The following is a 26,431-nucleotide window of genomic DNA, read 5'->3' on the forward strand; positions in this document are numbered from 1 at the left end:
TCTGATCCCGGGGGATTTCCTGCAGAACTAAAGAGGACGGGACTGGCTCAGCATGAGTGTACCAATACCAACATGACTCTGCCCACGGAGCTATGGGAACGGCCTCGACGCCACAGCCAGAAACACCCCCCAGGACGGGTGTGCTGACAGCTTTTATTGCTCAACTCATCAGGCAGAGGGAGACCCCTGCTGTACCTTGCCCCAGTTGCCCATTAAGTACAGGGGAAATGTGAGTTAAATCCCTCGGTAGCAAGGCAACTCCGTAATGAGATGTCCTTAACCCAGGAAGGCAGAGGGGGAGCTTTTCAAATGCTCAGCACCAAAGCCACCCCTGGTGCGGCGAGATTCGAGGCTGGACGCCCTGTGGCAGGGAAGGGCTTCCCTCCTCTGTACAGCGCCGCCGGCCGCAGCACGCTGGGAAGGGCGGCACGTTGGACGTGGAGGTGCTACAGCTACTCCAACATGTTCCCTTGCCCAGAATAGGGAGGTGATAAGGGAGCTGCACTATTATAGCTACACATTCATAGCAATTGATACTCTAAGACCTCCAGCCTGTGGACCAGATGACCTGGTCCCTCGGGAGTGTTTCTTAGGAACAGTTCAAGCCTTTATCGTCATCGTTTGTTCAGGTCTCAGTGACTGAGACCTTTGCCTGAGATACTTATGCTCAGCAGCGAGCAAAGGCTGGAGGGGTCACTGGTGACGTTTGGCACAGGGCAGGCACATTCCCAGGGCAAGGAAATTCTCCCTCCACCTCAGAGCAAAGCAGGCTCCCAATTAGAGTGCCCAATGGGAAGGGGAGATCTGCTTTATCTGGGGAACAAGGGGGCAAGAGGAAACAGAGCAGCCGGATGATACGCTTCCAAGGACTCCGAGACACCCCTGGCAAGTTACCAACAGCGTGCAAAGCCGTTTTCATGGAAATGGTCATTGTTCCCAGGCACTGAGATCTGGCGGGATTCAGGAGCAGATGCTGGAACTCCATTTGCTTCAGAGGGTTTGGAGAAAAGTCAGGCAGGAAAGCACCAAGAAGCACCAAGCTCCACAGAAATTTCTGTCCTACTGTCCTCAACTACATCACCAACCCTGGACATTAAAAATCCGGTATCAGGCCCCCAAAATCGTGAGATTGGCTTAAGAATCATGAGCCATTAAGATTAAGAAGTGTGGGGGTCTTTTTACTTGCCTTCAGGTGCTAGATCCTTGAGAGGGGGGTCACATTTTTAAGCTTTTCTTTGAAAGACAATGAGAGCTAAAATTCTTTCTAAAAAGAGAGATGAGAGTCTCATGTATTCACATGACCACAGGAGCTGGGGCTTGAAGAAAACCACCCAATACCACAGGAGTTGTGATAGTCATGACAGTTGGCTACATTGGCTCAAACAGGCTTTGTGAGGTCTCCCCTAGCATGCCAGCGCATGGCCTAGGGGCCTGTGGCACTGCACAGACAGACACCGAGAGGAAAAGGGCTTTAAGAGAACAATCAAGAACTATGATCCAGTCGTAGATCTTGAGAATATCATCACCCCTCCCCCTTCCCTGCAGGAGCAGGGAGCACAGCCTTCGTTGAGCTAGTTGATACAGCGACTGCGTGCGTAGGGAAGGGGTGGGGTCCATTTACCAGTGCTCCGCTGTTGTCCGTGGCCCTACAAATCCCTGCAGAGCACACAGCTGGGAGCACGGGGATGCAGAGAGGAAGAAATTGCTACCTAATAGGGGAATTGTAACTCTGTTACCCTGATCCTCCTGCCCGCCCCATTTGTTACATTCACTTGTATCCTGCCTCTAGTGAGTTTGCAAGCGCTGCCGGGCAGGGACAGGGCTGGGGTGTTCGTACAGTACCTAGCACAACTGGGCCCTGATGTCAGGTGGGGACCAGCAATAAAACAAATAAGAGAGTGACCAAGGCCCTGCTACAGGACAAGAGAATGGCTATGAGTCACAAGCGCAGACAGAACGTGTGTCCTAGTTCAGACCACTGCAACTAGAAAGATAAAAGGATTTGAGTGTCAGATCACTGTAGCTCAGCAAACCTGAACGCCAGCGAGTCTAGAGGCACTTCAGGCTCCAGCAGCATTGTGACCACAATCCACCCACTCCTGCTCCCCAGGCCTGCTGACGGTGGCTCCCACTCAGAAGTGCCACGTGAAATGGTGTATAAGGGTTACTCTAGATCAATCTCCCTGAGGGCCAGCCCCACCCTCTGGGGTATGTGAGGTTCCGGAGGGGCTTGGGGGCAGCTCATGAAGGGGTGGGGGATGGGGGACACTTCTCTGGCCCATGGGATCTGACTGGTGAGAGAGAGCGAGCGAGAGCGAGAGCAAGAGAGAGAGAGCAGAACCCATCTGGAGAATAGAGATTCAGCCACTGGTGGCAGGACTTCTCCCACCACGTAGGGTTACACCTGCCAGAAATGAATGACCGCTCAGCCTGTCCACTCTTCAGGAAGAGCCCCCGGTCCTGTGGTGTCTGTGCGGGACCCCGTTTGGCGCCACCGTAACACAAACAAACAGCAACCAAACGGAAATGGAGGGAGAAGCCAGGAGCTGAGGAAGGCGAAAGTCAGATACAGGATGTGAGAGGGGAAGGGAAACCAGGCGAGCACGCACTGCTCTGAGAGGAGACATAACAACCATGATCCCAGGGGGGCTTGGACGGACCGCGGCCTCCCAGCCAGGGCTCAGGCGCCTCTTGTCCCCAGAGGGCTGTTTTCCCATTAGCAGGGTACGTTCTGAACCGGATTTCTACCCCCAGGCCCAGGATCAGCCCCTCACAAAGGTGAAGCCAGGGACAGGAATTTTCCACGAGAATCCAGTCACACAGAGCATCCCCCCAGCACGATGGGCCCCAAAGCCCAATCCTGGCACCCAGTGCCCATCCCCTGCCCTCCACATGGACCCCAGTTTCCAGACTAACAGGTTGGTAGGGCCAGGCATGGAGGACAGTGGTCAGCAGACAGCTGAATACCCCCTTCCACATGGAGAGTACATGTGTGGGGGAAGGGGGAGATCCACCTATGGAATGGACCTTCTGCGTACACACCTGGGGGATGCTCTGAGCCAGAGGACGCGGCTCTTGCCTGTGTCTCTTGCGTGGGGTCAGAGCCACAAGGACATACTGAAGAGAGCACAAGACCAGGGCTCAGCAGCGGGGAATGGGGAGGTTAGCGAGTGTGAGAGGGGAGTGCAGGAAGCTGCCCACGTGGGGGTGGGGGGGTGACAGCACGGCAGGTGAGTGGTCTGTCCAGCAGCAGCCCTACAATCCCGAGATCTGGGTCAGACAGCGAAAGCAAGTTTTCCATGGAGCCGGATTGGAGCTCCAGCCTCGGGTGCTCACTGACCCGCCGTGAGCTGCTCTCCCACGCGGCTGTGCTCGCCGTTCGGTCCAACTCGGCAATGCCACGCACGGGCACCAAGTGCAACTTCCATGCTCTTCTTTGGGACACCCCCTCCCCCGTTGCGCGTACCCGTCGAGTGAGTGCTCCAAACAGAGCCCGGAGCACCGGCTGTGGCCACGTGGGAGCTCAGAGGGGGTATGGGCAGGGAGGGAGGGAGTCTTAAAGACACAGACTAATTTCTCCAAGACACGTCATCCGCTGACCCCAAGTTTTCCAAGAGGCGCCTCCTGGGGCAGGGGCTCACACATGATAGTTTCCAGGCAGAAGTGGGCAGCTGGTTTTGGTGGGGAAGAGGAAGATGGGCAAGTTAGAAGAAGTTAGGCAGACTTATAATGGAAAGACAGACCCTTGGCAGTGGGTTTGCCTCCTGAGGCCCATGCTGATGCTTTGCGAGGAGCCATCTGCTGCAGCCTGGCCTTGGTTACCAAGAAGGGGAACTGTCAGAATAACGTTTGCTCCTTTTTGTGCCACTCACCAGTTCGCGGACATCGTCGTCGAGATCCACACTGCTCAGCTGCCCGAGGCGCAGAAAGGGTGAATGGGTGATCTGAGAGGAGAATGGAAAACTAGATCAATGCACAAATATTTCACATGGCCGCAGGTTAGCAAGCCCTGACACTAGAAGGGAGACATCTGGGTGCCCCCACTTTGCCCTCTTGACTCTGATACGCAAGGGGGGCAGAGCAGGAGGGAAGTGAGATTGACAGTTGCCTGCCCTCAAGTTCATGCTGCACTCAGCCCAGCTGGGGCACTCTCCCTCTCTCTTCTCATACGCTGCCTGCATTGGTCAGGCTCCCCTCGCCGGGTGTGGCTGTGCTCTGCCTGCCGTGTCAGCAGCCCAGGATCTCCTCATGCAGACTCACCCTGTTGTACTTGCTGCAGCACATGGGAATAGCTTCCTTCCAGGCCAGGGCATCCCGTGCTCTAGGCCAACAGTGGCCAAATGCAGGAGCCAGGCCTAATGCAACCCATGGAGTTCATGTTGACAGGGGCCACTAGTTTGTAATGCAGAAGCCACGCCAGTCAAGATGGAAGTTGGTACACCAGGTTCTGGACTTGCCACAAAGTGACCACATGGCAGCTGCAACCTGCTCTGGTTTAGGCAAGTTGGTTGCAACCCTCTGGTGGGCAAAGTTTGGTTGTCCCAGGGCTAGGCTCACTTAGCCAGCGATGACAGGCCCACAAGGCAATTTGAAGCCCTGTCAGCAGCTGTTATTAATAGTATTAACAACAGTCTACCTTGCAAGAGGCTGGATAAATTACTCCCCTCCACAAGCCAAATGCTCCTCGGCTGTGTTTGTTGGAGGAACACCGGAGCTGCTTTTGGGTCATTTTCTTGCATCATGGATAAAGCTCTGCAGACGAGCCCAGAGCTGGAAATGGCCCACTTGCTGCAGCAGGGGGCATTCAATTTTACGCTGCACCGTATCATGCTGTGAAAGGGTCTCTCCGAGGCCGGGAGGGGTTAGCCCCTGTGCACGCTTCTTACTAGTGAGCTCTCGGCCTGCCTCATGGAGCAGAAAAGAGCATGCTGCCATTGGCGGCAACCAACCCACCAGCCAGCCGATGAGGCCCAGAGAGTTAGGGGCCGTCTGTCTCTCTCATGGTACCTAGAGCCCAGCACGAAGGGGCTGATCTTAGCCAGGGCCTCTCCCTCCATCCTACCTTTCATTCGCCTATTGCAGCCAGTCTCCTACCCCACACCACTGCCAGGATGCTGTCCAAGCACAGGGAGAGAAGCTGGGAGTTGCTCTTTACTCTGTACGGGGCTGGACACCCCTTGTTCCACTCCTAGCAAGACTGCAAGGCCCTCTGCAGCCATTCAGACTTGGAGACGTCCTGGTTAAATCCCAGGATAAATCCAGCAGCCCCCCTAGAGAACAGAGGCAGGAGCAGCACAAGGGAGGGATGTTGGAGCTATGCCACCCCCATCTCCTTTCCCTGGAGCTCAGGCAATAGGAGCTGTCACCTGAGGCTTCAGCCAGCTCCAGCCAGGCAGGAGGCTCTGCTCTCTGCCTGCTTTGGGGGACACCTCGCATCAGCTGCGCCAAAGCAGCACCCCTGTGCTGCACTGAGCTGGCCCAGTGTACTGGGGCCAGCTCACCGGACACTGCACAAGAGGCTTTTCTCCCCATGCATCACACAACCCCAGGTGCAGCCCTGCCCTGCACATTTCCCTGCTGGGAGGGCAGCTCCAACGATGCACGCCTCACCCCCAGTCACCATGGAGAGACAGGCCTTTCTACCGCGCATTGTTCAGTGCGCTGGGGCTCTCCAATGAGGAAGTGCCACAGCCACGTGAAACCTGCTTGTGCCTCGTGGCTCCGAGTTACTTTGGAGAGACTGGCTGTTAACCGATCGCTCCCCAAATCCACCTTCCCTCCCTCCTGAATGCTGGCACCGATACCGCAGCTCACGTCTCACCTCACCCAAAGATTTCCCTAATTCAACGGCATTACATAGCTCAGGACTGCGATAACTAAACACACCTGCCTGCCTGGGCAAAATCTGCAGCTGCACTGCAGAGAACACCCTCTGGTCATGATCAGGAAATAATTATTTCCTGGCTTGGAATAAGGGATCAGTTAACAACAAACAGATAGTTTGTTGTGCATTTTGTTCTGTCCTCTACTCCACATGACTCGCTCCTGGCCAGAGGAAATGAGCATATTAGTCTATTTAATCTCATCCCCACCAAAGCTTTTAGCTCGCTCAGGCCCAGGAGGACATGCTGCTATTTGCAAACAGCAACACAGAGAAACAAGCAAGCAAGCTGGAGGCAGAAGACACCTCTGAGCCTGCAGACCGAGCGCAACCGAAGCTGCACAAGGTGTTTCCCACAGTGGCTACAGAAAGCAAGGTTCAGGGAGCATTTGTCACAGCCACACTTTGCTGCCTAGACACGTACCAGGCGGGGATGAACCACAGTGCATTCTCCAGCAGACAGAATGATCTGGGAGGACCGGTTCTTCTGCAGGGCAAGTTCCCAGAACCGAGCACTGTCAGCAGAGTTGCCTAATACAGGAGTTTGAGAGCTATTCTGGGCACTTCTCCAGTCACTCAACATGAGCAAGGGCTGGGCCTATAACCTAGCCCGCAGTGGTGCTGCGGTGTTAAAGGGCCCCAGCACGCAGTACCAGACATGACGTCCTGCTCCAAAGCGGGGGACGGATACTTTGTTGGTGAACAAGTGAGGTTTTTACCCACTAAAGCTTATGCCCAAATAAATCTGTTAGTCTTTAAGGTGCCACCAGACTCCTCGTTGTTTTTGCTGGGGCTGAAAGCATCTGCCCTGGCATCTGAAGTGTCACTGCCCCGCAGAGGGGAGCACTGCCCTGGCAGGGGGGTGGGGGGACGGGGGACACGACGACTAGCCAATCAGACACTGGAGTTATTTTAAATTTACATTTAATGGAAATGAGGTTTCCCAGAGCTGACATCTGCCCCTTTCCACAGACCACCTCGGCCCTGCAGGGCCAAGAGGCCTATTGTGAGCAACAGCATAGGATGGAGCCATCCCTGCGGTCAGGAGACTAGCATGGCCTGCCAAAGCCAAACAAAGAAACCGCCATCCCCTGTGCCAGCCAGGAGCCTCTGGAACGCGGGAAGAGAGGCAGCTCCAGGGGCCTGCAGGCACATTGGACTCTCTCAGTCTTTCTGGCTGGACTGAAAGAAGCAGTCACCGGGAAAGGGCTAGTACTAGTCATTATGTACTAGTCATTCATGCAACTGGCCACTGCAGGGAGGCAGCCACTTCCAACTCATCTCAAAGGATTCACTGCAATAGCCCAGGCAATCAAGTCATGGGGAACTGAAGGCCCTTCTCCCACTGTAAAATGGGAGGTGTTGGGTGTATAGCTCCATTAGAGACAGCGAGATATTCAGAGACTACAGGAACAGGGGCCTACAAGCCACTTTCCTCTTTCTCTGAAGGTCTCAGGCCAAGCTCTCGCTGCCTATATCAGAAGTATTTGAAGAGGAGATGCAAGATCCCATTTTAGAACAGAGGCGGCGATGCCCGTTTTACACCCAGGTCACAGTGAGCGGCTGCAAGAGGAGCAGAGGCAGATGAGGGTCCAAAGCGGGAGAGGCATCCAGACAAGTGTGATTGGGTCAAAATGGAGCCGGTTCTCAAACAGGACCCAGACTGACTCCACATCTCCTGATCCTGCAGCCCTGCTGGTTTGGTACCAAGTACAGGGCTAGATGTCAAATCGTTCCTTGCGAGGTGATGAGTCTCCACGGCCAGAAAGAGACAGCGTGAGGAGCTCTTCAGAGGCCATCGGGAAAGTGGCACGGCCTGACTTCACAAACAGCTCTTTGTGCGCTGGTTTTGTCAGACCCAACTTAGGGCCAGACCAGTCCCACCGCTGCTGTAATTTACCTTTCCCATAACAGCCACCCTCACTTCCCTTCACAGCCCTCCCCAGACTCATTTAACATTCACACCCACTCCGGGAGGAGCTACCACGAAAGTGCTCAGATTCCCAGACCATGAAACTCACTCCTCTCTGCAAGCTTTGGGAGGGGACGAAGTCAGTTTAGAGTGCTGGCCACGCAACATGCACATTATCGGATAGAAGCAGGCCCCTCCCTTCTCTTCAATCTCCAAGCAGCATGGTCATGTCTGCAAGCAGACAGGAACCAAGATGCAATCAGCTCGTTAGCAGGATCACAAGACTGTACGCTCAGGCTCCCTTGCCAGCCACTAAGGGCACATCTACGCTGCAGCTGGAAGCAAGCCCCCCAGCCCAGATCGACAGACTCAAGCTAGCCACCTCACCCGCAAGGTTAGCATGAGTCTCCGCCCGAGCCGCAGCGTCCACACTGCTATTTTTAGTGTTAGCGTGAATCTGTTGCCCTGAACAAGTGTGCTATGTAGACTTACCCTACCTCCCCTCCTCCCCCCCGCCGAAGGGCGCTGCTTGAGACAGAGCAAAGCAATCGCCCATCTGGAGTCCAAACCAATGCAGTGGCTCACAAGGCTGGATCAGTGCCAGGTTTACAATAGTGCCAGTGGCGCTATGGAGCCAGGCCCATACTCAGAAGGGGCCCCAGCCTGCTCTGCTTGCACTGTGCCCTGAGACCCCACTGGCTCCCCTGTGCTCACCACTTGCTCCTCTCGGCCTGCCCGCTGGCCGGCCGAGGGCTCCTGTCCACCCCCGGCCCCAGCCCCACCCTCCAGCTTCTCTCTGCCTCCTGGCCAGACCCCAGTGCACCTCCAACTCCGGGCAGTCTCTGCTTCCCACCACCTGTGGGGCCCCACCTGTCTCCCTAGCTGAACCGCCTGGGACTGATGCAGAAGCCTGGCCAGTCTCGGCCAGTTGGGGGGAGGGGCACAGTGTGCCAGTTTGTAAATAGTGCCCTCACACGGGACTGGGTGGAGTGGGGCCACCCCTGCCATGCCATGCCCCTGGCCAGCCCCTCACTCCCCTCCCCCCCCCCACGCCATTCTCCATTGCCTCCATGGGGGCCCACAAATATGTTTGGTGCCAAGCCCACAAAAGGTTAATCCAGCCCTGGGCTGGATCTAAACAACCTCTGCAACTGGCACCAGGTCTGGAGTGTTAACCTGAAACAGGAGCGCACTCCTTCACACCAGGAGAGTTTACTCTGCGGGCCCTGACTCCTCCAACCCTGGGCTTGTGTATCTCTAGAATGCAAAGAGGATACATTAAAAATATGTTATATACACATATATACACACACATACATACACACACACACACATATACATACACGCACCCCAGTACCACCTAGTCATTGAGCCTAGATTTGTTTAAGCCTTTGATAACTTAACAAGAAGCCTGAAGTCACCTCTTCACCACTGATCACAAACAAAATCATTTTAATAAACTTGGGGAGGAAGCCAAGACTAGCCAGTTTTAGCTTATTCCCCTACATCATCTCAAACGGTTACTCAATTTGGCGTTCCAAAACACAGGTCATGGGAGCCAGTAGCAACCCCTGTACTTCGGTTGCCTAACACTTTCCACGGCAAGAAATGTTTGTGACCTTTTTTCAAAAGTTCTCACCTCCATTGCTGGTCGAGGCTTTTGATGACAAGATAAAGGCCAAAAGGGATCATTAGATCATCTAGCCTGACTTCCTGTATGTCACAGGGCACAGAATTTCACCCAGTTACCCCAGTGTTGAGCCCAAGACCTTGTTTGACTAAAGCCTCTTCCAGAACGGCATCCAGTGTTGATCCGAAGACATCAAAAGATGGAGAATCTGCCACTTCCCTTGGTCGTTTCTTCCAATGGTTAATCATCCTGTTAAAAATGTGTCCATTATTTCCATCTAAATTTGTCTGGCTTCAGCTTCCAGCCATTAGTTCTTGGTACGTTTTCCTTCACTAGATGCACGAGCCTTTTAATACCTGGTGTTTTCTCCCCATCATCAACCAGCTCCGTTTTTGGAGGGGTTTTTGGTAATAAACTAAACAGACTGAGCTGTAAGTCACTCACTGTAATACATTTTCTCCAGACCTTAAATTATTTTTGTGATTCTTTTCTGCACCCTCTGCAATTTTCAACACCTTTTTTAAAATGCAAACACCAGGACTGTAAGCAATATTCCAGCATTTGTCTGGCCAATGCCATACACGGAGGTAAAAATGACATCCATACTCCTACTCATTATATACCTGCAGGACCAGATTGAGTCAAATCCATTTTAATCATGATTCATTCTTCAAGGAGGAAATCTGAATTTAAATCATCAATTTTAATTTTGTTTTGTTTTGTCCCTGGCCTCATTTGCCAGAAGCTGGGAATGGGTGACAGGGGATGGATCACTTGATGATTACCTGCTCTGTTCATTCCCTCTGGGGCACCTGGCATTGGCCACTGTCAGAAGACAGGACTCTGGGCTAGATGGACCATTGGTCTGACCCAGTATGGCCGTTCTTATGTTCTTATTTGCACTTTAGGAAAATTAACAAAGAAAGGTGCATTTTTATTGGTGGTTAACCATTAAAACATGCTGAACTGAAACCAAATGTAGTCCTTATAAAAAAAATTGGTACTTTTGGCTAACCAGGAGGATACAGTATAGAAATTATATTCCTACCAGGTACCTTGTTCAAAATGTTTTGGTGCTTAAGTAACTTTGAAATATCTGCCCCATGCCCTTCATGTTTTTATGCTGAATAGATCTCACTCATCCTCTCCAACCTGGTTTTATTCATACATTGAAAGATAAAAACAAGTTTTCCTGCTAGTTCAATTCCCTCTCATTTTTAGCCAGCTTTGAATGAATTACTAGTCCAAATGAAGCGCTCGCTCGCTCTCTGCATTTGCTAGCTAAACTGAAACCAAAAGTAATTAAGGCAAAAGTTTTTCTGGGCAACAGAAACTGACAGTTATTTACATTTGGAAAAATGTAAATACCAGAATTTCTCCATTCTACAGACAAAGTAATTTATATACATCAGCAGAACATGACATTGTGACATTTATAAAGCTTGAGTTGACAAAGAAAGTGAGATGGTTTCCCCGGGAAGCAGTAAATAATTAAAAAAGCCACACCATTTACTAAATTAAAATTTGGGGACTCGCTGACTTTATTTAAATGATTTTAACAGAGTGAAGTGTAGTCCCTAAAACCAGCTGTCAATTTCAAATGTAATTGTAATCAGGTTATTTAAAAGGAAAAGTATTCAGTGTACAAGTCAATTTTTATCTACCCCTCCTCCGAGGATCCCCTTAGCCCCTTTTGCCACAGCATCACAATGGGAGCTCTTGTTGAGTTGCTTGTCCACCATGACCCCTAAATCCTTTTCAAGTCCCTGCTTTCCAGGATATAAATTGAACTGTATTTAAATTGAAATTTGGCTGGAAGAAAATCCCCAGGCTACAGAAGTGCTTTTCCTTTCTCTCTTGATTCCATTTGGGTTTGGCTGAGACACTGATACAAACTGAAGTCACTCTTTCCTTCTCTCGCTTGCTTCCCCAGGGAAATGTTGGCAGCCTACCAAAATAACTGAATGAACATTCTACAGCTGGGCCCACGCCACCACTGCGCTGGAATGACCTGGGAGCTGTAGCAGTGGGAGAGGAGATGAGAAAGAGCTGGGCCTCCCACATGCCTCCCTGGACTTGGCACATCTTCCCAGCAGCCCATCCCCTCTTCCCACCAGGGGCATCACATGGGGCAGCAACTCCCCCAGCACTTATCAGAGGGGAGAAAGAATGACGGGCTGGGGGCTCCCCTAGACCCAGCCCATGGCACCAGCAGCCCAGCCCAGGGACAGCTGCCAGCAGGAAAAGTTTGCTAATGTAGTCAGTCCTGTAGCTCAAACCTGCTGCTGATGCACGATGGGGGAGGTTGTTAGTCGTTTTTAACTCTTTTCTTTTAAAGGAACAGAAGTTATACAAGATCTACTTTTAACAAAGGTTGCTCGTGTAGCCTTAATTTGACCCCCCCCCCCTACGTGTATGCATTACTAGTCTCTTTAATTACATGACCACATACTATTTTTTCTTGAACAGAACTCCTGCCTCACTCAGTGCACAGGCTAGACTCCCCCAGGGGACAGAACTCAGGTTGCAAAGGCAGCCATAAACATGGCATTTTAAGTGCTTGACTTTGCAACAAACATTCGTTTGCATGTGGGAAGCATTTACATCAGTGTCGCACCTAGAGGCCCCTGATCTGGACTGAGGCCTTGTTGGGCTAGGTGCTGAACAGAGAGAGGGCAACGCAATCCTTGCCCTAAAGAGCTTACGGTGTAAAGGGGAGGGGGCTTTAGCATAGGGTAGAAAGACTAGACACTCAAGTGCTCTTGAACTGACTGGAAGCACCAAGACGTAATTGTATTTTCTGCAGGGGCCTCTGACCGAGAAAGGGTGAGCTGGGCTTCCACCTCTAAATTTCATTATGAGGGAAAAAAAAATTACAAAACACACACACACACACACACACAAAGAACTTTAGGTAAATGCAAGTGAGACCCTATGCACTAGCTAGTTTGAACTCCCATACTCTGGAGTTCAATCATGTCGGGTCCATATGAAAGCTGGCACATTGGCCAGATTAAGACTGAGAGAAGATCCTTCAGCATTTGGGGCTCCAACCCCAAAACCAAAGGATCCCTCTGAAGAAGAATTCTCCTCTAGGTTATTCTAGGGGCAGTATAATGCTTAGAGTGGTGCTAAGCCCAGACTGGACTTTTTCCATCAGCCTGAACAGCATGTTGACAGATGTTCGCAAGAGAGGTGGGGGAGAGCAAATATGACTGACTTGGCTGGTATGATGTTACCACTGGTTGTTACTGCGAAAGACTGACACTATTCTGTAATATCCTGGGCAAACCTTATGGAATTAAGTTGGGGTTCGCTGTGTGTGTGTTATTGTGGCACTGGATGTGCCTTCTCTAGCAGGGATGGGGATACTAATGTAATTTCCCTGGTTATCAGCCCTCTGAAGCCACCCCCAGGAAAGGTGCATATATTGGTTCACACTGGATTCTCCACGGACCAACCCACAAAGAAAGGACTCTTGGATAAATAGCCTGGTGTTAAACTGGCTCAGGGCCTTCTTCCTGATCCAGCAAACGGACAGGCCTTCTGCTCCACATAGAGCACCAGTCCTTAGGGAAGGGTAGGAAGGACTGGGCCTACTGAGGCCCCATAAGACTGTGGGCTTGTTCTGAGCTGAAGCTGTGATGAACAGGTAACCTTAAGGAATCTCCCTTCAGTGGGGGTTTGATGGATGGCTCCTATCAGAGCCCATGTTAGGTTGGGCGGATCCCTGGGAAGGTGATTAGCATGCAGGTAGGCTTTTTAATGTTTTCTCTGTAGTGCATTTACTGAAAGAATAACTGTAGCAACTGCACCTGGTAACCATCTCTGAAGAGCTGGGATAGTTTCTGCCATAGCTCAGTGGTATAAAGACACTCACTACGCAGACTTCTGAAGTTGGCCGATTTTGCCAAGTAAGGTGCTGCTAGTTTCTAGCGCAGTGGCCAGTTCATTTATTTCTAATTGCAAGTTCTAGAAAGAGATGACTCAGGTGACATCATTCTGGGACATGGTCCAACGGCTGATTGCTATGAAAACAACCTCTCTGAAAGGACCTGTAGCAAACCCAGAGTAGCAACTTTAATTGGAAAGAAAAGTTTGGCTAAAGTTTAAAATTTTTATTAAAGTTAATGTTTAAAATTAAATATACACAAGTTAAGAGGGAAGGTACTGTGCATCTGGGGTCAGGCTTGATTTATGAGGGATTACAGGTATCGGTTGCAAGGGTGAAGAGATACATACATATCACATAACCAGCATAGACCCAGATTGGGGTGCAAGGGTTTTTAAAGTGTCAGTGGATAAGTGGGCTCAGGCACACCAAGTCATAATAGCACTCAAAAATAATTTCCTACCCCACAGGACGTGCTGTATATAATGACATGAGCAATGACAAAGGGTCCACTATTATAGTATGGTTGAACCAGTGTGGTATTGATTGGCAAGGAGACCAACATAGCTAGTAGCATCTTGCCCAGCAAGGACTGACTCACCCAGGAGCAGAGCTAGTGAGCCCTACGCCCGGCAGATGGGTTACAACCCCCAACAATGAGAATCCACAAGATTAGATGTAGGCAGAAGTAAATGGCCTATATTCAGCCAAACTATATTATATGCACCATGCATGGTAGCTACCGTACCAGTGTTCTACCTTCCAGGCTGACTAGCCATGAAGCAATCCCTGCCTGTGAATAATGGCATGACTTCAATCAGAGCTAATGAACAAAAACATTGACAGAACACTACGACTGTGTACACAGCAAACTTTTTATAGGCTCCCAACTTTGCTCTGAAGAACCACAAACAAGAAGCATTTGACTCAACTTCTGTTGTTGATGAGTAAACTAGGCCACTGCCTGGGAAATGTTATCGGAGGGTTTTTTTATTTCCAGAGAAGGGTCACAGGACATGAATTATTTCCTTTCCTTATCCTCTGCACCATCACATGCCAACAGCCTGGCTCTGGATCACACAGAACATTAAAAAAAAGCTGTGTCCCCATACACCTCCATGCAGCAATTTGAATGACCACACAGACATCATACAGACTGGCGGATTCTATGGGAGACAAGATAAAGAAAGATAAAGATTCAGTCCTCCGGGCCCTTCCTGTAAACTCAGGCTAAGTTAGAGTTCCTAGTCAGATGCTGAATGGGTATGGCAATAGAATGGCAACTAGCTTGCGAAGCTGCAGTTATGAAATATTTGATTTTTACAGGAAAGCGTGTTACCATTGCTGAAATACTAGCTGAAAAAGTAATGATGCCCATATTTCATTTGCTAGTGAGCTTCTATCACAGGCAGCACAAAGCTACAGTCCTGACAGGCCCCAAAGTTTGTATCAAATCCCAAGGCTAGGAGACTTTAGCAGAAACCTACCACCCAAAGGCTAACATGAAGAGAATATCTGCCCCGGCCCCGGCCCCAGCCTCCATGCACAACACCTTGTGAGACGCCCTGTACTCCTGCCATCCGCAACTGCTGAGAATGGGCCAGGATGCCTGAATTCATATCAAGGTGCTACCCCTGGGCCATGCTAGGGGCCTGTATCTTTGGTACCAGCCTCTGGTTATCAAACAGCTGACAAATCCATTCCTGCTCTGGCTGCTGGAAGGCAAGGTCTTGCCCTTTGAAAAGATGACAGCTGTTCAGCGTAGAACAGGACTAAGGGGGGCAGAGGGGGGGACGGGACATGACAGAGGTCTACAAAAAAATCACAAATGGTGTGAGAAGAGTGACTAGAGAAGTGTCATTTACCCTTTCCCACAATACAAAAGCCAGAGGCCAGCTGATGAAATTAATAGGCATCAGTTTTAATACAAAGAAGAGGAAGTACTTTTTCCACACAATGTGGAACTCCTTGCTATGGGATGTTGTGATGGCCAAAACTTAATAGTTTAAAAAAATAACTATATAAGTTCCTGGAGGATAGGTCTATCAATAGCTACTAGCCAAAATGGTCAGGAATATACCACCATGCTCAGGCAACCTTAAACCTCTGACTGCCAAAAGCCAGAAGGGGAAGACAGGGGTCAGTTACTTCAACACTGTACACTCCCCACGAAGTCCTCGTACTGGCCACTCTGGAGACAGGATGCTGGGCTAGACAGACAATTGTTCTGAGCCAGTATAGCTGTTTTTATATTCTTCCTTACCCCTCTCCCTCCCCCTCCCGCCCCCCCCCCCAATCCCACAACCTCCTGGGAACTACCCATGAGGTGAAGAGATCAGTCATCTGAAACTCAAACCCTCCTCCAGTTTTGGGGCCCCTCTCTCTGGAAATACTCCAGGTTCTGCCTCCGCTGCTCCCCAGAGCTCTCCTCAGCAGAAGCATAAACCTGAAGTGGTCCTGGCTGTTTCACTGCTGCCTACAAGGCTGAAGTGAAACTGACCAGAGTGTTGTTAATATCACCTTGGGAAATTATGTTCAGCAACCCTGAAACTGTCTGCAGACTCAAGAAGTCAGCTCAACGCTAAGCGCTCACTCCCAACAGGTGAGTAGGCAGGTATACTCCCCAGCCCCATTGACCCTAAAGGCTAACAGTCCTAGGCATGAACTACTCCAAGACTCCTCAGGAATTTTTGTTTTCTCTAATACAGGTACAGACCTTTCTTCCTTCCCCCCGGAGGAGACACATCCAGGACGCCTCTAATTATAGCCAGCAGGAAGACCTCTGGTGCTATTCCCTCATTGCAGCATTTTACATCTTGCTATCTGAGCTCCTAAACAAGTATGCAGCTAATCAAAATAAGCATACACAGATTAATACAGATATTAGCATCCCACCAGCCTACAGACTCATACAACAACGTTGTATCTGTTGCACGGTAGGCTGAGTATTCGGGACCAAGGATCCCACACATCGTTTGACAAATCCATCTGCCAACCTACCCTTCTCCCCTCCCCAAAAAAGTTACTCTCAAGAAAAGCAAAAAGACAAAATGAAAGGCACAGCAGGCACATGACAAGTCATCACCACCATAAAGTTTGCTTTTATCCATGTGGGATAGAAGGCAGGCTCTTGATCTGCATTTCTCAGAATAACATTGCTTCCTGCCTGAGAATTAGGATTGCTTCCTGCCTGGGCATCAGCGTGTTTGAATATTTAATATTCAATTTGTGAGCTAGCTTGGAAAAATATCAGAGCCGATCCAGTTGAATGGCAAGGAAGGAGAAACAAGAGGAGTGTTTTATAAAAAGATCCCTTTATCCTAGTATCAGGTGTTAAGCACATCCAGCTGAACTGTCCAAGCACTTCTCAGGTATCTTGAAATCGCCAAATTGAGGAGATGTGCCCAAGATTCAAGTGTTTCAGCGTTATGAGCATATTCATATGATCTGAATCGTGTGCACGTGCTTAGAGATGTAGAACATAGGAACCACCATGCCAGTTCAGACCCCAGGGCCCCCTCACTCAGTATTGTCCTGATGATTGCCAGTACCAGGGCCCTCAGGAGAATGCAAGAAGCTTCATAGAAGCTGGTTATGGAATAATCAGCTCACACAGAGTATCTTCCTAACCCTGCCAGTCAGTGAATGGCTCTTGCTCTGAAACAGAAGAGTTTATCTCCTTTGAATTCAACATGTGCATATTCATTCTATAACTATATGGATAAGCATATCCCTAAACAGCTCATCCCTTTTAATCCCACACAGCTCCTGGCCTCTGTGAGATCTTATGGCAGTTAGTTGTGTCTTGAGAAAACGACAGTATTTCCTTTACCCCATGTGCTGCATGAGATTAAATGAGTCGCCATTTAAAGAGTTCGATTTTCCTGTGCTCAGCTGCTCAAGCCCTTGCCTCACCCTGGAGAGCAGGCCCAGAACCAGCCTGCTAGGTCACTCCCACACAAACATATGCTTTTAAGTAAGAATTGGGGTAATCTCCCCAGTTCATTGCTTCTGGCCTGCAGCTGAGAGTGTTGTAGAAAGCTGGCAGGGCCCAACAGTAATGGGGAGGATAAGGAGCCCATTAAAAGGGTAGTACATAACGTACTGGTCCCATTCTCCATGCTTATAGACCAGGGATTGACAACCTTTGGCACACGGCCCATCAGGGAAATCCGCTGGCGGGCCGGGACGGTTTGTTTACCTGCAGCGTCCGCAGGTTCGACTGATCGCAGCTCCCACTGGCCACAGTTTGCCATTCCAGGCCAATGGGGGCCGCGGGAAGCGGCGCAGGCCGAGGGATGTGCTGGCCTCCGCTTCCCGCAGCCCCCATTGGCCTGGAACAGCAAACCGCAGCCAGTGGGAGCTGCGATCAGTCGAACCTGCGGACGCTGCAGGTAAACAAACCGTCCCAGCCCGCCAGCGGATTTCCCTGATGGGCCGTGTGCCAAAGGTTGCCGATCCCTGTTATAGACCCTGCTACTTCTTACTGGTCACACCCTGATCAGCCAAAAATTCACAGGTTACACATGAGCAGAGACCATGACTTTGAAATGAAGATTTCCTGTATCCATTATATTTAAAAAGGATAATCACTAAGAAATGGTTAGTAGCTCCTGAAAGTATTCCTCTTCCACCCACCCCATTTGTTTTATTGCCATGCCACAGCAACCCCGCACAGCAACACTGCTCCTCTTGGGGGGTCAGCAGCCTGTCTCATAAGCTGTGCTCACCAAGTACAGCGATCAGCTAGGCACTTGTCACAGTGACATGAGAAACACATTGTATGAATCAGCTCCATGTGCTGTGTTTTTCCTTGCTGGTTGTCCTAGTCATCCGTAGCCTGACTACAGCTCTGTTCCAGTATCGCTCTGCAATAGGAAATCTCAGCTCACTATCTGGTGACTTGTAAAGTTCTGCTTTTTAATCCAGTTTGGTTGACTCAGACACAAGAAAGACTGACCTGTCCAAGACTGAGCAGTGAATAGTGACAGGTACTCAGGACTGTGCTGTAACTGAAGGCATAAAGTTTCTCTTCCCTGAGGAAGGAAGGGCGCAGCAGAGTTGCTCTTCTACCATGATATTTCCACAATTTCTGCTTGATTTCCCCACCCCCTCAGGTCGTCGCTGGCTGAGCACCCTAATGAGAACATGGATCCAAATCTTAGGCAGCAAGGAATTCTACACCCCCTCTTAAATAATTATCCAAGTACAGTCTCCCAAGGATGACAGAGAGTGACTCTAAAACAGGGGTGGACAAACTCCGGCCCGCAGGCTGCATCCAGCCCGTCGGACCTTTTAATCCGGCCCTCGAGTTCCCGCTGGGGAGCAGGTTTGGGAGCTTTCCCCACTCCAGTGCTCCAGCCAGGGAGCGGGGCTTGCCTTGCTCCACTCCACGCATGCAGCAGCTCAGTGTGGCTCCTGGAAGCAGGGGAAGCCAGGGGGCTCCACACGCTGCCCCCACCCCAAGCGCCGGCTCTGCATCTCCCATTGGCCAGGAACCATGGCCAATGGGATCTGCAGGGGCAGTGCCTGCGGACGGGGCAGTACACAGAGCAGCGTGGCCCCGCCTCCACGTGGGAGCTGGAGCGGGGAAGGGACGCTGTTTCCAGGAGCCACTTCAGATAAGCACCGCCCAGATCCTGCACCCCGAACCACCCCTGCGCCCCAACCCCCTGCCTCAGCCCTAGCCCTGATCGCCCTCCAAACCCTTTGATCCCAACCCAGAGCACCCTCCTGCACCCCAAACCCCTCATCCCCAGCCCCACCCCAGAGTCTGCACCATCAGCCGGAACCCTCATCCCCCCCGTGCGCCCGAATCCCCTGCCCCAGCCAGCCCTCCATACAATTTCCATACTGAGATGTGGCCCTCAGGCCAAAAAGTTTGCCCACCCCTGCCCTACAACAAGGGCAGGGGCCCCTTTGGGAAGCAAAGCTCAGATCCCCATCCATTTGCAGAGGTCAGTGCACATTCAAGAGTCCTGGAAATCCAAAATGAGACACCTTGCATGCCACCAGTAAGCCAGTCCCTCTCCTCAGCTACCCACCAAATCATTTTGACACCTAACTGATGCTGTCCAGTTAGTCACTGCTTGCTCCAAGTACTTCCCGGTCTCTCCAATTCCACTGAAGGCTGTGGAGACACGTTCCAATACTAAAGGAAAGCTTCAAGGAGCTCTCTCCAGAGAGACAGCATGAGGTGAAAGCCAACAACAAGACTAAAGGAGGCAGAACCCGATCGCTAACCCTTCCTCCTTCCCCATATGAATCCTCTGCACCCTAAACTCACTCAACACAAAATCCCCTCTTAAGGACATAAAGCTCCCCCACCCTCAGGGCTGCACAGATCCTGTAGCAACCATTTGTTCTCCAAATAAGCCACCAGGAGAATTTATTTCACCCTGGACCCTTGTCACTTCATCATCTACACTGTCTTTGCAATGTTCCAGCATTTGTCCAGACCCTGCCTGTACAGCTCAATGCCCATCTCAGGGCTCTGCCAGATTTCACCCATTTATAGGCGCTTCCATTCCATTCCTCCCTAATGCACCAGGGATTAGTGCAGCCCCTGGCTGAACTCCAGCAAAGGAGGCACACAGAGCTCCGGCAGGCTCTGCGATGTACAGCAGCTCCCAGAACCGAGGAGAAGTAGCTGCAAGAAGTGTGGCTGGGACTGCAGGGCTAGAGCACGGAGGTTTATAAGCAGAGCGCAGCTGGGGCAATAGGTTGGGTGAAGCTAGCAGACAAGGATGGGTCGGGGGCAAGAGGCAGAGACACAGCTAGGCTTGGAGCTCACTGGACATTCCCTGCCCACAGGCGAGCTCGGCAGGATGCAGGGCACCAGCTAGAGCGAACCCAGCCTCCCCAGGGCGGGATGAGCGGGACCCGCACCGGATCTGGGCTTGCCTGTTCCCCGCCGCGCAGCCCCGCTGACCCCGGCCCCTCAGCGAGCCCCCCTGCAGCCCCACAACGCGAAGCTCCCGGCCCCCTGACACCGGCCCCCGCAGAGAGCCGGCCCCACTCGCTCACCGGCCGGGAGTGCGGGGGGCCGCCCGCCGCCCCCGGACTCGCGCCGTTCAGCAGCGGGGTGGCCTCCCCGGCGGCCGGGGGCTCGTCCTCCTCGTCGCGGTCCCGGCCGGACCAGGACACCTTCTTGGCGACGTTGGCCATGCGGCCGGGCCGGGGGCGCTCGGCAGGGGCAGCTGCCGCTCGGGGCTCCACATCGGGCTCCGAGCTGCTCATGTGACCCCGTGGGGCAGGCAGCGCCGCCGCTCACGTGACAGGCGCTACGGCGGCTTCCGAGACCATGGGAGCGTTGCATCATGGGAGTTGTAGTCTGGCGGCTTCTCCCTGTTGGCGCGCGCGGAAGGTGCCTGTAGTGTAGGTGTCTCATGCAGGTCGGTGTCTCATGTCTCATGCAATGTAACTTCCATTCGTTGTGTTGTGTGTGTGCACTCGGGTCAATGGGAGCCGTGCAATGCCTGGTCCAGAGTAGCACACCCGACGCACGGCTGTATAGCAAAGGGCTTCATGGGGCAGATGAAAGGGATATGTTCCCATCCCAAGGGAGATGAAGTGGAAACACTGCACCTATGGGATGTGCATGTGCAATTCTGCAGGCCTTACCCAACGAGGCCTCTAGTTTGAGTTAACGGGAGGTTTGCTTGACTTAGGAGCACAGAATTTGCCCCTTCGTGTGTGGCTTGTGTTGTGTGTATACCTGGCATAATTCCTTCAAATAATCATGGACCAAATTCATTCCTGATGTAATTTCAGTGACGTTAGTCACACTACACCAGGAACGAAGCCAACGACATTTCAGTCTCTGAAAGTATGTCAACCAGTTTCAAGACCTTTCAGAAAATCCTACAGACAGGGGGCCTGATTCTGATGTCTGTTATATTGGTGTAAATCCAAAGTAACACCCCTGGGAGGGGGCGGAAAGTAAATCTGGAGAGAGTTCACTGACCTCAGTGGAATTACTCCAGATCCATATTGGTGTAACAGCTCAGAATCAGGACTACGGTGCTTAAACAACACTACAGTCCCCGTGTTGTGCATGATCCTTTAGTACAGTATGGCAACCCAAGACCAGGTCTTCAGTGAATCCAGCAGAAAGTAATTGTTAGGGCATGTCAAGAGCCCAGCAGAACACACAAAACTAGGACTAAAGAAAATGCTCTTGTCTTGGCTGGAAGAGTTGAGGGCATTTGATGCATTCTCTTTTGCTCTGCCTTACTGTACAAGTCAGGTCTCACACAAGCAGCAATGTTATAAATTATCCCAACAGTTTTCTTCTGCATCATCTGTGCAATACAGTTCAATACAACTGTGTTTTGCACAGTATCTTCACTGACCCTGAACTCGTGGCAGAGTTACATAATACACTGTCCAAGAAACCAAAACAACAGCCAAGGAAGAGAAACTGAGAAGTGCAGGCAGGAAGGCAGATGGGAGGAAACGCTGTAACAAGCTATGGCCAGGGCCGCCAAGAGCGGGTTCGGGCCCTGGTGAAAAAAATTTTTTCGGGCCCCCCAGCAAGGGCGGACCGGCTAAACAGGGCCAACAAGAGGGGGGAGAAGCCAGGCCCCCTTCCGGACCGCTGGGCCTCGGTAATTTGTACCGGCTTCCCCCCCACTCTTGTCAGCCCTGGCTATGGCCACAGACATTTCAATGATCAGCAGAGATGGAAACCAGGATCTTTAGTTCCAAAAAAGCCTCTAGCACTCGATAATAGGCGCAGTTAGAAATTTTCAGAAGAAACTTAGTTTTGTCAGAAAAAAACAGTCTGAGGGGACAACTAACAGAAGTTACTAGATCACAAGCCCTGGTTCTCATGGGAGATTTCAATCACCCTGATATCTGCTGGGAGAGCAATACAGCGGCGCACAGACAATCCAGGAAGTTTTTGGAAAGGATAGGGGACAATTTCCTGGTGCAAGTGCCGGAGGAACCAACTAGGGGCAGAGCTCTTCTTGACCTGCTGCTCACAAACAGGGAAGAATTAGTAGGGGAAGCAAAAGTGGATGGGAACCTGGGAGGCAGTGACCATGAGATGGTCGAGTTCAGGATCCTGACACGAGGAAAAAAGGAGAGCAGCAGAATATGGACCCTGGACGTCAGAAAAGCAGACTTTGACTCCCTCAGGGAACTGATGGGCAGGATCCTCTGGGAGAATAACATGAGGGGGAAAGAAGTCCAGGAGAGCTGGCTGTATTTTAAAGAATCCTTATTGAGGTTGCAGGAACAAACCATCCTGATGTGTAGAAAGAATAGTACATATGGCAGGCGACCAGCTTGGCTTAACAGTGAAATCCTTGCGGATCTTAAACACAAAAAAGAAGCTTACAAGAAGTGGAAGATTGGACAAATGACCAGGGAGGAGTATAAAAATATTGCTCAGGCATGCAGGAGTGAAATCAGGAAGGCCAAATCGCACTTGGAGTTGCAGCAAGCAAGAGATGTTAAGAGTAACAAGAAGGGTTTCTTCAGGTATGTTAGCAACAAGAAGAAAGTCAAGGAAAGTGTAGGCCCCTTACTGAATGAGGGAGGCAACCAAGTGACAGAGGATGTGGAAAAAGCTAATGTACTCAATGCTTTTTTTGCCTCTGTCTTCACGAACAAGGTCAGCTCCCAGACTATTGCACTGGGCAGCACAGCATGGGGAGGAGGTGACCAGCCCTCTGTGGAGAAAGAAGTGGTTCAGGACTATTTAGAAAAGCTGGATGAGCACAAGTCCGTGGGGCCGGATGCGCTGCATCAGAGGGTGCTAAAGGAGCTGGTGGATGTGATTGAAGAGCCATTGGCCTTTATCTTTGAAAATTCATGGTGATTGGGGGAGGTCCTGGATGACTGGAAAAAGGCTAATGTAGTGTCCATCTTTTAAAAAGGGAAGAAGGAGGATCCAGGGAACTACAGGCCAGTCAGTCTCACCTCAGTCCCTGGAAAAATCATGAGGCAGGTCCTCAAGGAATCAATTCTGAAGCACTTAGAGGAGAGGAAAGTGATCAGGAACGGTCAGCATGGATTCACCAAGGGTAAGTCATGCCTGACTAACCCAGTTGCCTTCTATGAGGAGATAACTGGGTCTGTGGATGAGGGGAAAGCAGTGGATGTGTTATTCCTTGACTTTAGCAAAGCTTTTGATACCGTCTCCCACAGTATTCTTGCCAGCAAGTTAAAGAAGTATGGGCTGGATGAATGGACTATAAGGTGGATAGAAAACTGGCTAGATCGTCGGGCTCAACGGGTAGGGATCAATGGCTCCATGTCTAGTTGGCAGCTGGTATCAAGCAGAGTGCCTCAAGGGTCGGTCCTGGGGCCGGTTTTGTTCAATATCTTCATTAATGGTCTGGAGGATGGCGTGGACTGCACCCTCAGCAAGTTTGCAGATGACACTAAACTGGGAGGAGTGATACGCTGGAGGGTAGGGATAGGATACAGGGGACCTAGACAAATTAGAGGATTGGGACAAAAGAAATCTGATGAGGTTCAACAAGGACAAGTGCAGAGTCCTGCACTCAGGCATAGCGCGGCATGAAATCTGACTGTGACTGAAACATTTGAGCCCGCCGAGTACCCACCCCCCAGCTTGAAAGCCTCAAGAGGTAAAATCCTCCTTGACGCCCCCTGCCTTTAGGGAATATGAAGAGATGGGTCCCAGTACTCTCTTTAAAAAGACTGTGGCCCATGGTCTGCAGTGAGGTGTGTCTGCAAAGGGCCCCGCACGTCACCCTCCAATTCCCCATCAGACGCAAACTGTGCAGCAATCCTCAAGTCGAGCCTGGTGACTGAAGTCAGCCGGTGTTCACCCACCAGACCAGACAGAGGTGTGGTTTCAGCAAGACCCAGGGAGCTGGTCGGAAGATGGATTTTCCAGCCACTGAAAAATGTTGAGATTTTGGGGGGAAAATTAATCCCACACTGGGACAAAATCATCAAAATTGTTCACAAAATGAAATTCAAAACAAAATTCATTTTGGTTCAGTCACAACGGTGCACTTGGATACATTGGTTTTGTTTCAATTTTGACCCCTTTTAAAGTTTTTAATACACTCATTTTGAAACAAAAAGTCATATTTAACATGAAAAGTTGAAACTTTTCATTCCCAAAAGTGTTGAAGCAGGAACTCCGCCCCCCCCCCCCCCCCCCCCCATTTTTTTCTAAACAAAATGTAGCCAAAATGCAACAATTTCACGACATTTTAGTTGAAATGAAACAGCGTTTTCCAATAAGTTCGTGATTTTTTTCCCATTAGTTCTAGTTACTGTTAAGAATCTGTGTATGTTTCCCCTCCCTTCGGATGCCCTCCGCTGCCCCTTGTGCTGCTGGTGTAAGATGCTCCATGGCCCTTCTCTGGTGTGTTCTGCTGTTTGTACCAGTCTCAGAGAACTTGGGCCACATGCAAAGGTCTCACTTATGCATATAAATGGTGCTTCATCATGTGGGTCACTGGGGTGTTATGGGCAGAGCAATCTGAGCTAGACAGCCTGGTGGGCCTTCACACCCCCACCTTTGCCATATAGAACGTGCCCATGTGTTTCCCCTCTCCACCCACACAGTCTGGCACCTTCCTCCCTCCCTCCCCCACACAGGAAGGCATTACTAATCCAGCCTGCAGAGGACACAACTCTTGCCCACTTGTTTTTCACAATCGGGGAGCAGGCTGCCACTCAAAGCTCCCAATCACCCCTAGACCTTCAGTGCACGGGATGGGACCAGCCTCTTCAGAGAAGACCTTTGCCTTGTCTCCTCCAGACACAGATCCATGATAGTGACCAGCCCCGCGCTGGGCTGCCTGCTCTTGTCTGCCATGGACATGAAAAACAGAACCACCGATTGGCCTCTCATTAGTGGAGACGACCAGGACGTAGCAAGCTGGCAAATCCTCAGAGCAGTTCTGGGTATGGCTGCTTGGATGCCATGAATGTAATAGCTTCTGAGGGGGTGTCACTTTCCCACAGTAACAAACACTTCCTGAGGTGCCAGTGACTATTGCAGAACATCAGGGTCACTCCAAGCTGCATTTAAACATGCAGGAGACTCCGACCCTGGCCCGCAAGGTGAGAGAGCTAGGAGCGAGACAGCTGGAGCTGGCCAGCACTAGCCCACTGCATTGCCAGGGCCGGTGCAAGGAAGTTTCGCGCCCTAGGCGAAACTTCCACCTTGCGCCCCTACCCCAGCCCTGCGGCAGCTCCCCGCTCCCCCCTTCCGCCCTGAGGCGCTCCCCCCCGCCGCAGCTCCCCCCCCCGGGGAGCTGTGCGGCAGCTCCCCACCCCAGCTCACCTCTGCTCCGCCTCCTCCCCGAGCACGCCGCCCCCGCTCTAATTCTCCTCCCCTCCCAGGCTTGCAGCGCCAAACAGCTGATTGGTGCTGCAAGCCTGGGAGGCGGGAGAAGTGGAGCGGCGACCACGTGCTCGGGGAGGGGGTGTAGGAGCGCTGTAAAAAAAAATTGGGGGCACCACTTTTTGGCGCCCCCATACCTTGGCACCCTAGGCAACCGCCTAGTTTGCCTTAATGGTAGCACTGGCCCTGTGCATTGCCATGCTCTGCCTTTAAGCAGCAATACCGAGCTAATGGGGGAAATAGAGAGAGCAGACTGTTTAATAAAAGTGTAGGAGAAGGGGCGCTGCCTCCAGGGCAGGGCAGGATGTGAGGACCAGAGCAGAATCGCTGTTTTGGGAGCCGAGCTAGTGTCACTGAGGAGAGAAGAGAAATAAAGAGGAGAAAAGCAGCAGCAGAGCAGGAGCGATAGTGACTAAAGGCCCCAAGTCTTTTGGGTCATTCCCAGTCACTGCTGCCTGTTTCCATCCTGATGATCTTCCCCCATTGCTGATACATCAATGAATCATGTCACTGACGGGCCATACGGGGCACCTGACAAGCACCCGCCAGTGATACGGCTTGATTCTGTACAGTGCTGAGCAATTTCTGGAGGTGCCAGGTGCCTTCACTTCCCACTGACATTCACAGGAGTTAAAGGGACCCAGCCAGCACCTTGCAGGGCGGAGCCTTTGGCTGGGGAGCTAGCCCATGACCATACGTTCTTGGGGTTGGAACATGCCTCTGACTGGCCCTTTGATTTTAAGAATAAAATGACCCTCAAGCTTGTAAACATG

At 51.2% G+C, this 26,431-nt stretch overlaps 1 protein-coding gene across 1 annotated transcript in view; it reads right to left on the reverse strand.

Moving 5' to 3' along the window:
- The window catches only part of CLCN7 (chloride voltage-gated channel 7), a 50,724-nt gene extending 30,179 nt beyond the window's left edge, over window positions 1-20,545 (reverse strand). The window contains exons 1-2 of the mRNA XM_026650671.2: window positions 20,342-20,545; window positions 3,873-3,944 (exon numbers count right to left, since the gene is read on the reverse strand). Of these exons, the coding sequence (XP_026506456.1) occupies window positions 3,873-3,944; window positions 20,342-20,482 (213 nt within the window). The 5' untranslated portion in view covers window positions 20,483-20,545. The remainder of the gene's footprint in view (window positions 1-3,872; window positions 3,945-20,341) is intronic.
- Between the last annotated feature and the right edge of the window lie 5,886 nt (window positions 20,546-26,431).

The sequence above is a fragment of the Terrapene carolina genome, unplaced genomic scaffold (assembly GCF_002925995.2).
Source record: "Terrapene carolina triunguis isolate 2854851 unplaced genomic scaffold, T_m_triunguis-2.0 Scaffold93, whole genome shotgun sequence".
Classification (NCBI taxonomy): Eukaryota; Metazoa; Chordata; order Testudines; family Emydidae; genus Terrapene; species Terrapene triunguis.